General features: G+C 39.5%; 3 protein-coding genes across 3 annotated transcripts in view; 2 read left to right on the top strand and 1 right to left on the bottom strand.

The window, feature by feature from the left end:
* The window catches only part of LOC148729811 (uncharacterized), a 2,265-nt gene extending 1,789 nt beyond the window's left edge, over positions 1-476 (top strand). The window contains exon 1 of the mRNA XM_088760840.1: positions 1-476. This exon is cut by the window's left edge and continues 1,789 nt beyond it. The gene's annotated coding sequence lies outside the window, so the exon portion shown is untranslated.
* A 9,832-nt stretch (positions 477-10,308) lies between these two features.
* LOC148729810 (uncharacterized) lies at positions 10,309-12,007 on the bottom strand. Its single transcript, XM_088761284.1, has one exon. It carries the CDS (start codon positions 11,871-11,873, stop codon positions 10,443-10,445), a length of 1,431 nt encoding a protein of 476 aa, XP_088617410.1. The 5' UTR covers positions 11,874-12,007; the 3' UTR covers positions 10,309-10,442.
* Positions 12,008-12,840: 833 nt separating this feature from the next.
* On the top strand, positions 12,841-17,440 carry LOC111341853 (uncharacterized). The gene is made up of 3 exons (XM_022948878.2): positions 12,841-13,004; positions 13,871-13,986; positions 17,189-17,440. Exons 1-3 carry the CDS (start codon positions 12,870-12,872, stop codon positions 17,334-17,336), a joined length of 399 nt encoding a protein of 132 aa, XP_022804613.1. The 5' UTR covers positions 12,841-12,869; the 3' UTR covers positions 17,337-17,440.
* Positions 17,441-17,742: the final 302 nt, after the last annotated feature.

The following is a 17,742-nucleotide window of genomic DNA, read 5'->3' as shown; positions in this document are numbered from 1 at the left end:
TTCCTCAAGTTCTAACCTGTGCTTCTGTCCTTACAAAATATGAGCTTGTCCGAGATATCTATATCATAATGCTCATTAATTGCATTAATCAAAAATGTAACATCTCTTCAATAAACCTCCTATTGAATAACGACAACAATTTCAACTTTGATAATCTAAGGTCGTAATCATCAACAAAGTTAGTGATCCATCTGGTGGCTCTTTGCTGAACAGCCTCTAGTTTATCCATGTTACATTTTGCAAGGGGGGTTCTAACTTTCACACGAATATTCTAATAAAGGTCTCACAAGACCACAGTTAAGGATTTTCATGGTATTTATGTCCTTGAGATCCCTACAACTCCTTGTAACCAATCCTAACACTCTTAGCTCTAGCAGTTAATTTTATTTACCAACTGTTTATTAAATTTTTAACTGTCATTTATGAATGTAGGCTTATTTTTATCTTAGAATTTTACAAAGAAGTCTTTTTGTCGATATTGTTTGCATTGTGTTTATTTTTAATGATACATGTAGTTTTTTTCTACACTTAAAACACAGTCATTCCTTGATTAGGCTTTACCTGCAGAGTACCAGAGAGTCATTTTGACCAGTTTGTCAAATACCTTTGTAAACAAACACTTTGGGCCAGTTATTTAAGCTTACTTACACAACATCTAACCTAGTAAAACTGCTGTTTTATGCAAGCAGTGGGCCTCAGGGATTCTCTACTAGAGGGTTGATATAATTAAAAAAATCTCCTACTGTTAGATTTCAGTCTTCCTGACACTGTTCACTCAAACAAATATTCAGATAAAAGGCTCGGCAAAACTCAAGATGGTTCAGAATGCAATTTTGTTGAACTTTGTTTATATAACCAGCCCTTTGTCTTTCATAGCAATTAATTCTTAGGGGTTTATTTTAGTGAACAAAGATATTTTTGTTGAAAGAATGTTTGCATTGGAAAATAATTATAAGACATTTAATTTCACCCTTTGACCTTAATGAGTGACCAGCATCAAATTTCTTACAAAATCACATGATCCCTTGATAAGGAAGCTCTTGATTGTGAAACAAATTCTCCTTGTCAGTACCTCAGGAAATGTGTTGAAAATAGTATGGAGAATATGCATACCAATATCAGGGTGAAGGAGCCAGTGATAGTCATTGCTTAAGGAATTCCGCATTAAATTGCACGCGAAAACCGATATTGCACGAGTCGCGAAGCTCACTTCCGGAAATGAAGTGATGCGCAACTCATCAAGAGGTCAGACATGTTTTGATGCAACTGTGGTTTAAAGATTAAATGAATGTTGTTATGGAGAATGCGTTCTGTTACGCAGTTACTAAAAATAGAAATGAGGAAGTTTCTGGAACGCTTGGTTATGCTGATACATTAAGAACTCTTAATGGAACTTTCTTGAATCCTCAGTCGGCGCATTTTTTGGTGATGCAGTAGTAACGTAATGATACTAGATATATTCCTAGAATATTCTAGAACATTTTGTAAATATATAAAAGGAGTCGCGACCGGTTAAAGTTAGACCATTTTCAGTGAGTTAGTGCTGTCGTGAAGAGCCCAGAGGAGCTGGTGTTGTTACTGGAGCCGTCAGCCGTGTGGAAGACTACGTTGGGAAACGTGTTCTAGACATCGATACTTTACAAGGATCTCTGAAGAAAACTGTGAGTTGTGCAGTAGTGTACTGAGGTTATACTTTTATAGAGGACACTAAGATACGAGTATAGTTATTGTATTAGTTGTTGGTATCGCTCTGTAATTATCACGTCAGTCAATAAGGTAGTCGAGTTAGTACGAGTTGTATCTTTCTGTCGGTCGAGAATTTACCGTAACAATGTAACCGGGGAAATTATAATTCATCGACCCAACATTAGCATCAAACCTTGTCTGATTTTCCAGCTGGTTGCTGTGAGAACTTTAGTGTATCTAATCAGGAGGTGTTTTGCTCTTTAACAGCTAGCCTCTTCGGGCAAGCGTCTTTTTCCCGCCCCATCCCGCTTTACCGTCGATTCTAACTCCAAATTAAACATGGCTGATCGCACGCCTCAATAAGACGCCTGCAATGAGGATATCTCGTTCTTAAATATGTATTCCAATTTCCTAAAGCGAAATTCAAAATGCACACTCCCAAGCTCGTGTTTAACTTGCGTCTGAGTTAAATCCTGACACCACCAATGCGTCAACTTGAGTATCTCTTCCAATTTTATTTAGCTGTTTTCGATCAAGCTCCCTATCCTGATCGATATCTCTGTCTTAGGTCCCTTTCGGTTATCTTGCCTTCCACATCCCCATTTCCAACCATCGGATCGGTTCTCGCATCTTGTCAAACCCATCTGAGCACCACACATTGGACACACGCGCCACTTCTGGTGGAGGCACTCTTCTGGTGGCCGAACACTTCTGGTGGAGTTTGTCTACCCGTATTGGTTTGGATCCGCCGTTTCAGTCTCATCGTAAATTGAATTCCTATATCATTCATATTTCTTAAACAATCGCACCACCTCAAGTTACCCAACTTCAACTTCTGAAAAGAGTTAAACAGCAGTTCAATACCAAGTTCTGGTAACTACGCGCACTTCTTTTGCAGTTATCACCAATCTCTGATAAAATAAAACATGCCACCTCCTACCTTTTCATTCAATCTAATCGATTCGCGGTGTGTATTACACCCGCTCCATAATTTTGATCATGAGCAGTTCATAATTTCTTGTTACAACATAAGCAACATAGTGTTTTCCCAACATCCTGAGTGGCTTTATCACGATATAGAACTAGAAAAAATGTGTACTATTGCTTAAATATCAATAAAGATTTGGAAATGCAAAGACAAACAAACATCAACGACAAAAACCGACGTTTCGGCGTCATGATGACACCGAAACGTCGGTTTTTATCGTTGATTTTTGCTTGTCTTTGCAGTGCTTACATAGGGCCACAAAATCACCTCATCAATTTAAGCGTTGACCTACAACCTTAGTTCATTAACTCTTTGTTCCCTAAGAGTGACCAGCATCTAATTTCTCCTTACAGTATCCCCCTGAATCACACACTAAAGTAGGGAGAATAAAGGAAATAATCACCAACTGAAGAAGCTTTAGATTGTTGAAAATACAGTCAACAATAAACAACTGGAAAGTTCAGACACAAAGGCAAATGGTTTGTATTATCCGTTTTAAGTTGAACGATGCTTTGCACTGTTAAGATTGTAAAGCCAAGTTCTCTTGAAAATTTCCAAAAGGATATTTTGTGGAAATGATGAGTATGTAAATCTCTCATCCAACAAAAAGATAGCATCGATATTAATTTCAAAAGCTGACTAAATGCTAGCAGCTTCCATTGTGTTAGAGAGACATATGAGGGCCCCACTGAAAACCGCTATGGCGAGTTGGGCTCCCTCGTTAAATATTATTATTATTATTATTATTATTATTATTATTATCATTATTATATTATCATGCATTTGATTAAATTTTCCGACTATGGTATTACTTATCCAAAGTTATGCGGTATTATTTGAGGTTTTGCAAGCTGAACTCTGAGAAAATTCAAAAACGCTACCCTTAGTCCATTGGTAAGCATAAACAGAAGGGACCGATTGTTTTTTAGGGGTGGAACATTGGGATTTTCGGTTTTGCGTTTTTGGCTATTTTTTAGATCGGTTTTCGGTTTTTGTGATAAAAACGTCCGTTTTTCGGTTTAGGTATTCATTACGGTTTGCGGATTTTCCGTTTTAAAGCATTTGGTTTCCGGTTTTCGCGAAAAATACTAACGGGTTTTCGGATTTGATATCCGATGCGGTTTTCGGATTCTCCTATTTGACCTATCCGGATTTAGGTTTCTCTTCGGTCTGAGCAGCAATCACGCCCCTCCACTGATCTCGAAGAGCCACAAAACGCAAATCTTAAATGACGCCCAAGACTTTGACCATCCGTAGGGGTTCACGCGTCTTGAATGACGCCAGAGGCTTTGACCTTGCAATGTGGAGCACTTACGTCAAGGTCAATCAATTTGCGAACCATGTCTTCCAACGTGCCAAACGTGCCGGCAACGGAAGAAGGCCAAGGGCCTCAAGAAGCAATTGTGGATTGTGTCCCGTTCTTTTACGCAGCGGGGGAAAAGTGGCGAGAATTTCAGGAAGAAAACAAGTTTAGATGCCATGTAAAAGAGGAAGAGAGAAGCCTGCACAAGCATAAAAACAGTGTTTGGTAAGCTATCGTACCAACCTCATTATTTACATTACAATAGATTAATCACTATCTCATACAGGGGTGTAGCGTTCTTATACGCATGTACGCCCGTGCGCACAGCTGAAATCTGGAAAACATTTTTTTTTACTCCCTTATAGCATTTGTCACAGTTACCATGAAATAGGAACGATTCTAAAGTTCGAATTATACTAACGCGTGTGTTTATTTTCTAGTGCCTTTTCGTGAATCCTTAAAAGACAAGAAACTGTCTTTGGCTTCCCAGAGTTGCTAACTCTCCAGATATTTTAGGAAGCCAACAACCCTTTGAGCTTTAAAACTCTAGAGATGGGTAAAATAAACAACTAACCACTGCATTTTCCGTCGCATCTATTTATAAAAAAGCTCCGCGGAAATAATTCGAAATGGCATTTCCAAAACTCTAAATTTGAAAATTGTCTGGGGGAGCATGCCCCAAGACCCCCCAAGTTTGGGACGCCTCCGGTGCTCCCAATTTCCGCGCTGTGCATACGCCTTCGAAATCTCACGTTTCACCCCTGTTATATATATAATTTATGGCTCGTTTAGGACGATACAGACTTAAAGAATACACTTAGAATACGCGATACCTTCACCTATGATAAATTGGAAACTCGCGATCGGTGAGGAAGATCATGACTAATTACCATGAGCGTCTGTTTCATGGCGGGGAAGCAACGGAAAAAAAAAACGGGGGGGGTTTCAAGGCGATTCACTCTTATTGGACCTCAAGAGAGCAGCTGAAAGTGAGCCTATGATTTAAGCAGATACTAAAAGATACGAATGCCAAGTCGATGGCATTTACAAATACTGTAATGAACTTAGTGTAGTTTAAAGGCTGATAGTTTCGAAAGAAACTGTTTGGGGCTGCGCCGGTGGGAGTAACGAAATAATTTGGAAATATCGACAAAGTTGAAGTGGTAAATTGGCCACCGTAACGATTACAAAAGCTGACGTTTCGAGCGTTAGCCCTTCGTCGGAGCGAATAGAGGAGTTGTGGGTTGTGTGTGCTTTTAAAGGCAGAGAATGGAGCTACATTATTGGTGGGAACATGGCAACGAGAAAAACAAGAATAAATTAGTGGAATAAAAAGCGTTCGTTGATCCCTGTGGGATTTAGACTGCCGGTTTGAAAGATGAGCTTTTGTCCAAGATTTTTACGGCTTTCCGTGCTACCTAAGTGCAAGGAAAGACCGCAGATTGCCATATGTTGCTTAGAATGATTAGGTAAATTAAAATGTCTAGCGACTGGTTTCGATGTGTCCTTGTCATTCCTTTCCACGTCTCGAAGGTGTTCTCGGAATCGGTCACCTAGTCTTCTTCCTGTTTCGCCAATGTCTATCTTTTTGCAATAAGTGCGAGTTATGCAATAGATTACATTGGCGGAGGTGCACGTGAAGTGATCGGTGATCTTAATGGATCGTTTAGGTCCCGATATTTTATCAGTGTTGTGAATGAAAGGACACGTTTTGCATCGTGCAAAGGTTACCCTGTTTCTGTCGTTTGGAGGGAGCAGGGTTGGCGTAGTGGTGAGAGCGCTCGCCTTCCACCAATGTGTTCCGGGTTCGATTCCCGGATCCGGCGTCATATGTGGATTGAGTTTGTTGGTTCTCTACTCTGCTTCGAGAGGTTTTTCTCCGGGTACTCCGGTTTTCCCCTCTCCTCAAAAACCATCATTATTTGAATTTATTTAGTTTAAGTTTATTTGTTGCTCGGAGATATTAGCACTTGCGTGCTACCTTGAAATTCGAGGATAAATAAAGTTGTTATTATTATTATTATTCAAGCGGGTTACCACCGCGCCCAACTTATTGATCGACATTCAGCACTACAAACGTCGCATAAGGAAGATTCCGACCGCATTCCATTCACTCTCACGTTTCACCCTCACAACCACTCAGTTAAATCCATCATTCTTAAAAACTTTAAATTACTTCAAAACGATCCAGAGACAAGCACTATCTTTTCGCTGCCTCCGCTCATTTCATTCAAACGCGACAAAAACATAGGCAATTTTTTGGTCAGAAGTTCTTTTCAGACTAATGACCAACCAGGCACTTTTAAATGCGCTCGTGCACGATGCAAAACGTGTCCTTTCATTCACAACACTGATAAAATTTCGGGACCTAAACGATCTATTAAGATCACCGATCACTTCACGTGCACCGCCAATGTAATCTATTGCATAACTCGCACTTATTGCAAAAAGATATACATCGGCGAAACGGGCAGAAGACTAGGTGACCGATTCCGAGAACACCTTCGAGACGTGTAAAGAATGACAAGGACACATCGAAACCAGTCGCTAGACATTTTAATTTACCTAATTATGCTAAGCAACATATGGCAATCTGCGGTCTTTCCTTACACTTAGGTAGCACGGAAAGCCGTAAAAATCTTGAACAAAAGCTCATCTTTCAAACCGGCAGTCTAAATTCCACAGGGATCAACGAACGCTTTTCATTCCACTAATTTATTCATGTTTTTCTCGTTGCCATGTTCCCACCAATAACATAGCTCCATTCTCTGCCTTTAAAAGCACACACAACCCACAACTCCTCTATTCGCTCCGACGAAGGGCTAACGCTCGAAACGTCACGGTTTGTAATCGTTGCGGTGGCCAATTTACCACTTCAACTTTATTGATATATCCAAATTATTAGTGTAGTTTACTCTGTATGCTTCACTTGTCACCACTGTATTTTAATAACTGGGATGTCAAAATGTATCGATTTTGACAGTTTTGGATGCATTTTTCGGTTTTGATCGATTTTTGATTCGGTTTTTCGATTTTGGTATATTTTTTCTACGGTTTTGCCGTTTGTAATATACTCAAATGCCCCCTCCCATGAGGAGGAAACGGTGGATCTATGCAATTCTTTAAGACGCAGTAACATATCTTACGATCTTAGAGAGAAGTTAAGTTGTTCACTGTGTTTCAGGCGAGAAGATATTGAAAAATATTTGAACGTTATGTAGTCTTGCACACGAATTTCCCTCGCATGGAATAAGGGAGGGAGGAGGAAGGTGAAGTCGAGGATGATTTTAAACTGTTTCCAATCTCTTCGCGGAAAAACTACACAAGTTAAAGGAGCAGATACCCAGCGACTCGTTTAGCTCGCCAGCAGTGGATGAAAGACTGAGGTGCAAACGAGCCGGTGGATGGTTAAAAGTGGCCCTCCTCGCTATTTCCGAGCCTGACTTGATTTCTGTTTGTTATTCAAAACTTATTGATCTTGTTTGGCCTGCAGTGCAGATGCCGTATTAGGAGGAGTTAGCGTTTATTCGGCCAATGTTTGACTTAGAGTGGACGGTATGGGGAGGGGGCGAGGAAATTTCTATCGTCCTACCCCCTCCCTTATCCTTTTTTGACCGTCGCTCACCCCCTTGGTACAAATTTCTTTATCTACCCAGCCTTTCACTGCTGCATGTAAAATTCAAATCTGGCGGCTATGATTTTCTCCAAGGAAATACTGAGCATTCGCTCGCCAAAATTACGTCTGCCCTACAGGTTAGGTTGACTATTTCTCATTATCTTGAAGTTTCTATATCTGTGAGGTTCTGGAACCTATGGTGACGTTTGCAGTGGCACTTACAACATATATGCCAACTATCCCGGATTATCCGGGAGTCTCCCGGATACAGAGCCAATCTACCCCTCTCCCGTACGGGTGACCAAAACTCCTGGATAAAAGGAAGCTTTGATCTGTTGCTCACAAAAATCTAAGATTTTAGCTCCGTATGTTCCAAAATTCTGAATCATCTGGCTTCTCACGCTTGTATTAGGGTTTCTGGCTTCATTTTCTTGCGTGATTCACGTTGTTCGTTGCAAACATAAAGAAACGAGTCTCTTCCAGGCTTTGTTACTCCTATGTAAGCGAGAGTCTGATTAGATGAGTATTCAACCGATTAACCAATTGAAGTCCCTCACAAATAGATCCACGTTTTTCCCGCGAAATTGCTCGGCGCGGTCACTGATACTCGAAGTTCTACATGATGGCTTATATGCACAATGCATGTTTCAAGGCATGGAGGGAGAAGGGGTAAGGAGGTCCAAACCAAGAAAGAATTTTTTCGAGGGGACTCGCATTGGCGAACTCGGTCTGGGGGGTGCTGGTCTGCAAAAAAAATCTCCAGATTTGAGATCTCCAGAGGTTGGCATCTCTGTTATAAGGATACGGTAGACCTTAGGAGGTTTCCATCGTGTAAAGAATAGGTTGAGCGCAATATCAATTGAAGCATAACCGCCATAAACAATATATAAATGAAAAGATTATGAAATACACTCTCCGGAAAAATTCTTCCGTTTTAGCTCGTGTTGTAGAATAAAGACGACGTTTACCTATATAACTGTAGGCTTTAACATCCTAATCTCGTACTGCACATGATACTCGAAACCTGGCGGTGAGTAGGTGTACTCTGAGTCCGCCAAATTATATGAATAAACGCTAAGTTTACTACAGTTCTGGGTTCAAAATGTAAGGCATGCTTATCTATGCAGTTCTAAAGTGTCCGCAATGTGCCGTCACGCAACATTTAATAGAACCCTTTGTTTAAAGATCGAATCTAACTACCGGACGAAGAATTCGTTCCGAACGGCGAACAGGTGCTAATTTCACATCGTGCTCTTGTTTGAGCTCAGGTGCAGGTTCAGGCTTAGGCTCTACATCAGACACCGGACTCATCCTTGTTTTAGTGTTGGCCTCTCTAAGGGGCGCGTTCTTCACTGCTTCTAGAGCCGGCACGTCCTGATGGTGAAAGAGGCTGGACCTTTTGCGCTTGGCCGTTGAGAGCAAGATGCTTAGTCGCTACTGTAGTTTCTCCACTATCAGGATACCACATATGGGTGTAGTAAGGGTTTGCTTGGAGCAATTCCACTTTATCGACCCAAGGCTCTGTCTTCTTTGAGCAAATCTGATGCTTGATGTAGACAGATGCAGGTGCAGCTAGCCAAGTGGCCGGAATGGAGGCACTGGAGGAAGAAGCGCTCGTGTGGTGTTTTATTGGTAGCTGAACATAAGAGCGGGAACGGATAGAATGGCTCAGGCTGATCGCGATTACCTTACATACCACTCCGTCAAATCTCTCTGCTTGACCATTTCCTTTTGCGTTGTAACTGGTGGTCTGACTTGTGGCTACCTTTTTGTTTTTAGGAGGTCGCGGAACTCTCTGCTCATTTAAGGTGCCTCTTGAACGGAATGGACATTCGCTGGTATTCGGACGAGTAAGAAAAGTGAAACTTGGCAATAAACCTAGAATACTCACAGAACACCACGAGAAAGTACTTGCCTCTGTTCATACATGGTCAGTAATGGGTCTTTGAAATCGATGTTGATCCGATCAAACGGCTGGGTGGCCTTGATAAGGAGAAACTCGCTCTGGGGAAACTAAAGTTAGTATTCACAACAATCAGGGTATTTACTTGTCATCTTCTTTATCTCTTCTAGGGTGCTTGTAAGATAAAGGCTGATAGTTTCGAAAGAAACTGTTTGGGGCTGCGTCGGTGGGAGTAACGAAATAACTTGGATATATCAACAAAGTTGAAGTGGTAAATTGGCCACCGTAACGATTACAAAAGCTGACGTTTCGAGCGTTAGCCCTTCGTCGGAGCTCGAAAAGGCAGCTTTTGTAATCGTTACGGTGGCCAATTTACCACTTCAACTTTGTTGATATATCCAAACTGCTTGTAAGATAACTTCTTGGTTCGCAAAAAATGGTTTAGTCGGGTGACTCCGGCCGACTGGTAAAGGCTATAAAGTGAGTCATGAGTTGAAGTCAGTAGTGCATTTGGCTCTAGCTAGACAGGGTATCTGGTGCGACGTTATTTCTTCGAGCTACAAGGGATATCGGGAGTTTTGCAATCGAACAAATCAAGTTAAGAAAAAGGCGACTGACTCTTAAGGTCAAGCTCTGTATTTTATCAAGTCCAAAGTCAAAGAAGTGACTCAAGTAAAGCAACAAGATTCCGCATGATCAATATTTCAGTTCCAAATAATGATGATATAGTGAGCTACAAATACGCCTTTGAATACCTATTGAAGTCTTTCCAATACTTAACGCAGATTACACTAAGTTTAATGGAATTGATGTTATCTCAAACACGGATATAGTCATAACTGAACTGCCTGGGCTTACTTCAATCAAGCAACTGAGGCCTAAACTTATCTTTTTGTCTTAACACGTCACTATCATTCGAGAATAACGGAAAATAAAGCATGAACCTTTATAAAGTGGTCTCAGCTGTTTCAGTATCAATATTTATCACCTGGAATTCAGGTGGCAGAGAGAGAAAACCTCCTGCACGAGGATTCCTATCAATGATCATGTTACAAAACGTTTCTACGTATAACTGCTTAAACTTTTCGTTAAAATCCTGGTTACGGAGATGATTTGGTGGGTTCCTCATAATGACTTCAAGATCTGTTATGAATCTCTCACACCAGTATTTAATCGGGTGCTTTGTCGGTTGGAACACCATTACTTCCTCATGAACCTTACGCAGCCTATTAATGTTAGTCTCAACTCGTCCATTGTGTACAGCGGCTACCATGGACGGATTTTCGCTCAAAATACTTTGAAGATGTATATATAGACGCACCTCATGTAGTACTTTCGTTAAAATCGTTTCATCGCTATCACTGTCGCTGATCTGCTCTATCGATTCAACCGGAAGTTCTGCCAGTTGTTCTCTTAAGATTCTGGCGAAGTGCCCTTCAAGTGCTTCACATTCTAGATCATTGTGTAGTTTTTTGAGAAAGGTAAGATTCTCGCAGCTGTTTTCCATAATCATTTTTCCTTTCAAATTAAGCCAGAACCTTCTGCACTCGCTATAATCGCATTCTTCCATGGCTGTCAAATTTATTCGGAATTTCTTATCACCAAAGTGTAAGCTGTTTACGTACGGAACAATGTCTTTAAGTCGCCCATCAAGCTCATTCACTCTTCTTTCAGCATTTTCAGTCTCCGCATTTGATGATCTCTTACTACCGCTAAAATGTTCAAGACATTTCAAGGGGACCCTTCGTTGTTCACCTGTAAGGAAAGGCTTTGCTACATTCCCCAACTCTTCCACCACAATTCTTATTTCTTCCTTTATATTTTCTGGCACTTTCCCCAAGAGAAGCAACGAGGAGCAGATATTTAGCGGCAGGAAGATCATATGGAGGTCTTCGCGAAGAGCCCTCAGTTGAGGTGACTCACTCGAAAAATTTCGGTAGTTGTCATCAGCGAGCATGTATCTCAAAACATCAAGGCCAGTTACCGTAGAGTGGATAAGTATACGTTCAAAAGTGTTCTTCACTTTTGAAATTTTTTGTGGGATGTCTTTACTTTTCAGTTTGCTGTAATCGGTGTAAATTCTCTCCGCGAATTGGCGCCATTCTCGCCTTTGATGGTCTCTTCGATCTTCTTGATCACGCCTCTTTTGGTACTCCCGATCTTCCTGTAAGCGCCTCTGCTGGTCTCTTCGATCTTCTTGATCACGCCTCTCTTGGTATTCCCTATCCTCCCGTATGCGCCTCTGCTGGTCCCTTCGATCTCTGTGCCACAAGTAAATGGTTCCAACTGTAAAGACGACGATCGTAAGGAGGAGGTTACCACAATAGTACGCCAGGGTTATTGACTCCTTGTACTCTTTAGCAAACATCTGAATCATGATCAACCTTCCTTCACGAAAACTGTTCAGATGTCGTCGGAAGATTTTTGAGAAGCTCAATTTTTTTTGTCTCGGCTTTTTTTTTATATGGCTTCGCCTAGGTTGAGGATGATTTCAAACTGCTGACGACGACTTCGCTTTCTATGGCTCTCTTTTATTTCCTTTAGTTAATTCGAAACTGATTGGTCGGGTATTTTTTCATTTTCTTGAAGTTTCTGTCTTCTAAGCGTTCTGGTAACGTTTGCTCAGACGCTGATATTATATTGCCGGTATGCGCAGATGTATCACTAAGAGTAGTACTGTATAAATCACTGACTTCCATTACGCAGTGATAGATATGGTTTAATTGAGGAGTTGGGAGGAACAATTACCTCGTAATTATAATTATGGTTCAGATAATTTTTATTTGCAGTTTTCCTTAGGTTCAGCGCAGTTCTAGATTTGGGCATCTTTAATATTGATTCTTTCGAATAAAGAAAGCTAAGTCGAAACCAAGAGTTTGTATGTTTACATCCTCTTGTCGAAACTGAAACATTCTTCGAGAATGAAGTCGTACACGCACTCCTTCAATTTCACGGAGATCTACCGAGAGATAAGCATCGGTTGGTCTTCTGTTTCTTTAGGCTACGTAAATTTCTTCAGTTACGACGATAACGAAATAAAGAGACCCAGTTATCGTCGGAATATAATAAAAGAGGCGTTTTGTCGAAAATGACCTAATTTTAATCTTTTCCGGCTGTTGTGTTCTTCGGAAAACGTGTAGCTTGAATGGAAGCAGCAATGTAACATTATTAGGCCAGCGTTAAATTCGATATTTCACACGCACCTCCACGGCAGTGTTTTATGTCAGCGAGTCTCACATGTGCTTATTGAAAATTTTCTGTGGTATTCCAATGTCGAAGTTTCTTTACAAGTCCTTTCCACTTACGTGCGCATAGGATACTGGCAGGGTCTTAGCCGAACTGTATCCTGGGAAGATTTCGCTCTGTTTTCAAAATGGCGGCTCGAAATCTGCTTAGGGCTGCTGCTTCATGCAGACGAAATCTAGCTTTCAGCTCCACTTTTACTCGGAACCAAAGCATCTTCACAAAGTACAGAGAACCACCTAACGGTTTCCTCTTCAATGAGAAGGTAAATTATTGAATTTAGTATCATTCAAGTACGATTCAATACTAAATTAACATGGCGTACCCCTCACAGTTCTGGTGGTAATAATATTTAACTGACTTCGCTCCATAACAGTCATTTTTTTCTATTTTAGCGAGAAAATATTTTGTTTTTTTTCTTCTTTTTTTTTCTATTTTAACGGTAAAGTTCATCTGTATGTGCATTGGTGTAGTCTAGTTGTTAAGTAAAATTAACGACGTAAATATCTCAGTTAAGATATTACACAGTTTATTAAGACTATGATGTATTTGTTGCTACTTTCGTGTTTTTGATTTACGCTCATTTTTTACGATGTGTATGCACTTTCAAGACTACCGATAGAGAAGATCGTGTACATGTAAAGAGGAAAAAGGAAAGCCTCTTAAGTACCTTAAATAATGATGCGCCAGACAATATTATCCAAACATTTTTGGCCATTCTTAAAGTGAAATGCTATATCTGTAAGAAGCATGAGAAATTCAATATTTTCAGAATTTCTTTAAGACTGTCGTTTGATGTTCAACTAACTGGTCAATCCTTTTGCATGAGTGCATAAGACTGTCGTTTGATGTTCAACTAACTGATCAATCCTGAGTGCATAAGACTGTCGTTTGATGTTCAACTAACTGATCAATCCTTTTGCATGAGTGCATTAGTTATTTCTGTCCATCATTTGCAGCACCTTGTGAGTCCACAACAGTTTGACTACTATGATGACAAATATTGGTGTCAATCAGAGTACAGACCAGGCTAAACCTTAATCAATTTTTAGAATATTTTGTGCAAATAATATTATATAAACAATTGAAATTAAATCTGAAGGTTCCTGTTTCTCGCTTCTTAATTGACAGCCCTTAAAACCAGGAGAGAAGCGAAAATGGGAAGACTGGGAAGAACCTTGGTATAGATGGTGGGCTCTCATTCTTGTTTCCATTCCTGTTTTGTTCTACTACAAGCCTGAAACTAGGTAAGGTGATGTCCAACTTTTGTAATTTGTAAGAGTTAACACCTCAGAACTTAACAAATGCAATAAAATATGTTTGACATTTTCTTGCAGACAGATATATTTTATCTCAAAACTGAACCCAGATGAAGTCATATCCTGACTTCTGTTAGAACCCATATACCTGTTGTAAAGAGTAGGAAATGTAGCTCCCAGTGTTGTGGTCTGGCCTTGATTCTGATATTGGGGACATCTGCAAAACAATTTTCTTTAAAAGTTGTAAACTGCTGGTTACAGTCTGCAAATCCCCCTGTAAATTCTTGTAAAGCAGTATGAGCGATAGGATATGGCTCTATAACATCCTCATCATCATCATCATCATCAATTTATGTCTTAAAAGTCAACCTGTATACAGTTTATAGTTCTTGTCCAGCTTTTAGTTATTTTTATTTGCCTTTTCTCTTAAGACTTAGTGTGTTGCATTAACAACAACAACAACAACAGCAATTTAATATTTATATTGCACAAATTAACATGTGGATATGATCAAATGCGCATCACAGTTCAATTGAGTTTAACTATAGCCCAGGCTCAGGTATTTAGAGATCAGAAACCTAAACAGTGCTGCTCATCATTCACATCTGAAGTAGATACTGAAAACATTTAGGGAAACTTCTTCAATTGTTTCTGTCTTCCTTATTATTTGTTTTAAATTCTTCACCTTTTCAAAGGGATAAGATGCATAATGAAGATAAATTTTAATCTGGTCAATGCCTTGAATTGCTTTGAATTGTTGATTGTTAAAAGTACTTTGGTTGATCATTTGAATTTGTTTGCGGTATGATTGGATCCAACAACTGGCCACCGTCTTCACAAATCAGATTCAAGACTAACCCTTAAACTCCCAGAGGTGATTAACATGTAACTTCTCCCTCTAATATCCATACATTATCCAGCAAACAGGTCATGAGAATACTTAAACTTATCAAATAGAAGTTGTTATCCTGATCCAACACCAAATTCTCGTAACCGATTTACAAGGAAATGTGTAGCAGCTAGAGGGGAGAATTAACAATCTGATCTTGGGAGTTAAAGGGTAGCTTATCATTGCTAGATCATTTGCATTTTTTTCCTGATGCTGTTTACATGTAAATAGACCAGTTGACTTCTTGATGCGCCCATTGGAGTCATCTTTGATTTAATTCAATGGTATAATTAATTCAGCCTTACAAAGTATATAGAGGGATACTCTACTATTTATTGGTATTTTGTTTTTTTCTGGTGAGTTAATTAAATTGCTTTGGATTTTTCAGTTTGTAAAATTTCATTGAAAAGTGTGATAAGAGCTCATCTGTATTTCTGAGAAATGATTGACATGTAACTTCTCCCTATGATATCCATACATTCTCCAGTAAACAGTTAATAAGAATACTTTATTACACGACTCGGGCAGTCAGAGGGCCAATAACTAAAATCAACCAATCAAAATATTCTATTGCCGGTCAATATTCTCTCAGTATTGGACCAGGCACTGTCCCAAATGGTCCCTAATGATACCGCACTTGTGTCCCTTTCAACTTCAGTCGTATAGTAAATCTCTTATTCAGGGGTTTTATTAAGGGCTGGGCACCGGCCAAATTGACTGGTTGTAAGGACGGTTTTACCCACCTGGTTTAACAATATGGAGGAAGGTTTATCTTATAAAGAAGTTTAGTTCAAAAAGTTTTGCCGGCCTGTGAAAACCAGTTGCCCTCCTGCTGAAAAAATTAATGAAACCCCTGCTTATTAACCAAGCTTGCTTGGGACCGTACTGGAAGAATATCGGTGGTCGGTCTTTTTTGTACGGACCGAGCGCAGCGAGGTCCATACTGTCAAGACCTTGGGCTGATATTCTCCCAGTATGGCCCTCGCGCTTGGGCAATAAGATATATAATATAAAATGCTAAATACTTAAATTCTGGGTCCCACAGGGTTCCCTGCTGGGAGCTAGGCTTTTTATCACTTATGTAAAGGATCTTCCAGACAGCATTAAAAGTGGCAAAGTTTATCTGTATGCTGACAATACTACCATTTAAACCATTGGTAATACTACTGATGATGTTGCTATAGCCCTCCAGGTGATATTAGATCAGCTACAAACCTGGTGCCAAATGAACAGATTAAATGATTCACCAAGGGAAATGTGATGCAGTAATCCTCGATACAAAACCCTTTATTGGTCATCTGAACCCTTTAGTTTGGGGAGACAAAACCATTGAATACAGATCTTTCTCGGTATGTCTTGGTGTAGCCATTGATGAAAGACTCTCAGGGGCTAGTCATGCAAAATCTGTCTCTGCCTCATACAGCTTTAGAGTTAAAATGTTAAGATGCATGAGCTTCTTACCAAAAGCCATACTAGAAACAGTTTATTATAAAATAGTAACCCCAAGTGTATATGGTATGGCTGTGTAGGGCTCTTGCTCAGATTATTTGATGAGAGATCTAGAACTAATCCACCTTACAGCTGCAAGACTCATCCACAAACTACCAAGAGACATAGAAGACAAAAAAACTTCTCTTAAATGCAAATTGGATGCCATTAAAATATTTCTGTTGTTCTCATATTTTAACATAATGCATAGAACCCTTTAAAATATAGATCTAGACAATAGTCTAGTTGGGAAGAACGGTTCTTCTTATAGTCTAGGAAATTGTTGAAGTTGTTGTATCCAGAGCAAGAATGGAACAGGGTCGTCACTCATTTAAATGCAGCTGCACTTGCCTGGAACTCTTTACCTGACTCTTTTAAAAAGCTTGTAAACCCTGTCTCTTTTAAAAGAAAGATAAAATCTATCAAGACCTATGTCAGGGACATCAGCTTCCAAAAGGAATGCTCTGTAAATAAATTATAATAAGAACCTGAATTTAGATATTTTAAAATTGTTTGATCCCTCTTTTAACTATTATCGTATATTATTTTTAGCTTTATGACAATTGTATTGTAAATTTCTGTTTTTCCTTATTTAGTCTGAGTAGTAGTAGGTCCACATCAGCTGTACAGTTGCATATTTTAAAACCTACATATCAAATAAATGTATATTTGTGTTTAATATAGGTAGAAGTTGTTGTCTTGAGCTAATGCCAAGTTCTTGTTACTAGGAAACATGTTGCAGCTAGAGGGTAGAATTATCAATCAGATCTTAGGAGTCAAAGGTTAAATTGACTCTTATTTGTGATTTTGTAGACCAGAAGTGTGGGCAAGGAAGAAGGCACAGGAGATTGTAGCTGCTCGGGATGCTGCCGATGCAGAGGCTGCTGCTCGGGGTGAACCTGTGGATGAAGGAGAAGACATTGGAGATTTCAAATTGAGTGAACTTAGAAGACTCCCCTGAAGCATGTTCGTTTGTTGTAATGATATTGTTGCCACTGTCTTTTAAGGCAATTAATACAGTGTATTTTGGGCTTTTTGTGGCCAAAGTCAACTTAAATCTGATTGTAGTAAACTGTCCTTGTAAATGGCTGTAACCACCCTGTGAATGGTATTTAAATCTTGGTATTCTAGTGATCTGTAATAGATCCTAATGCCCAGCTTTTCAAATTGGTACTGATACTATCTTTTTGTTGGATGAGAGATTCACATATTCATATTTCTGCTAAATATCCTTTTGGAAATTTTCATTGGAACTTGGCTTTACAATCTTAATAGTGGAAAGCATTGCACTACTTTAAGTGGATAATACAAACCATTTGCCTTTGTATTAGAAGTTTCCATTTTGTTTTTTAATTTTTTTATGTTTT

Source organism: Stylophora pistillata, chromosome 5 (assembly GCF_964205215.1).
Source record: "Stylophora pistillata chromosome 5, jaStyPist1.2, whole genome shotgun sequence".
Lineage (NCBI taxonomy): Eukaryota > Metazoa > Cnidaria > Anthozoa > Scleractinia > Pocilloporidae > Stylophora > Stylophora pistillata.
Note: the sequence above shows the minus strand (reverse complement) of the source record. Positions and strands in the feature narration are given on the sequence as shown.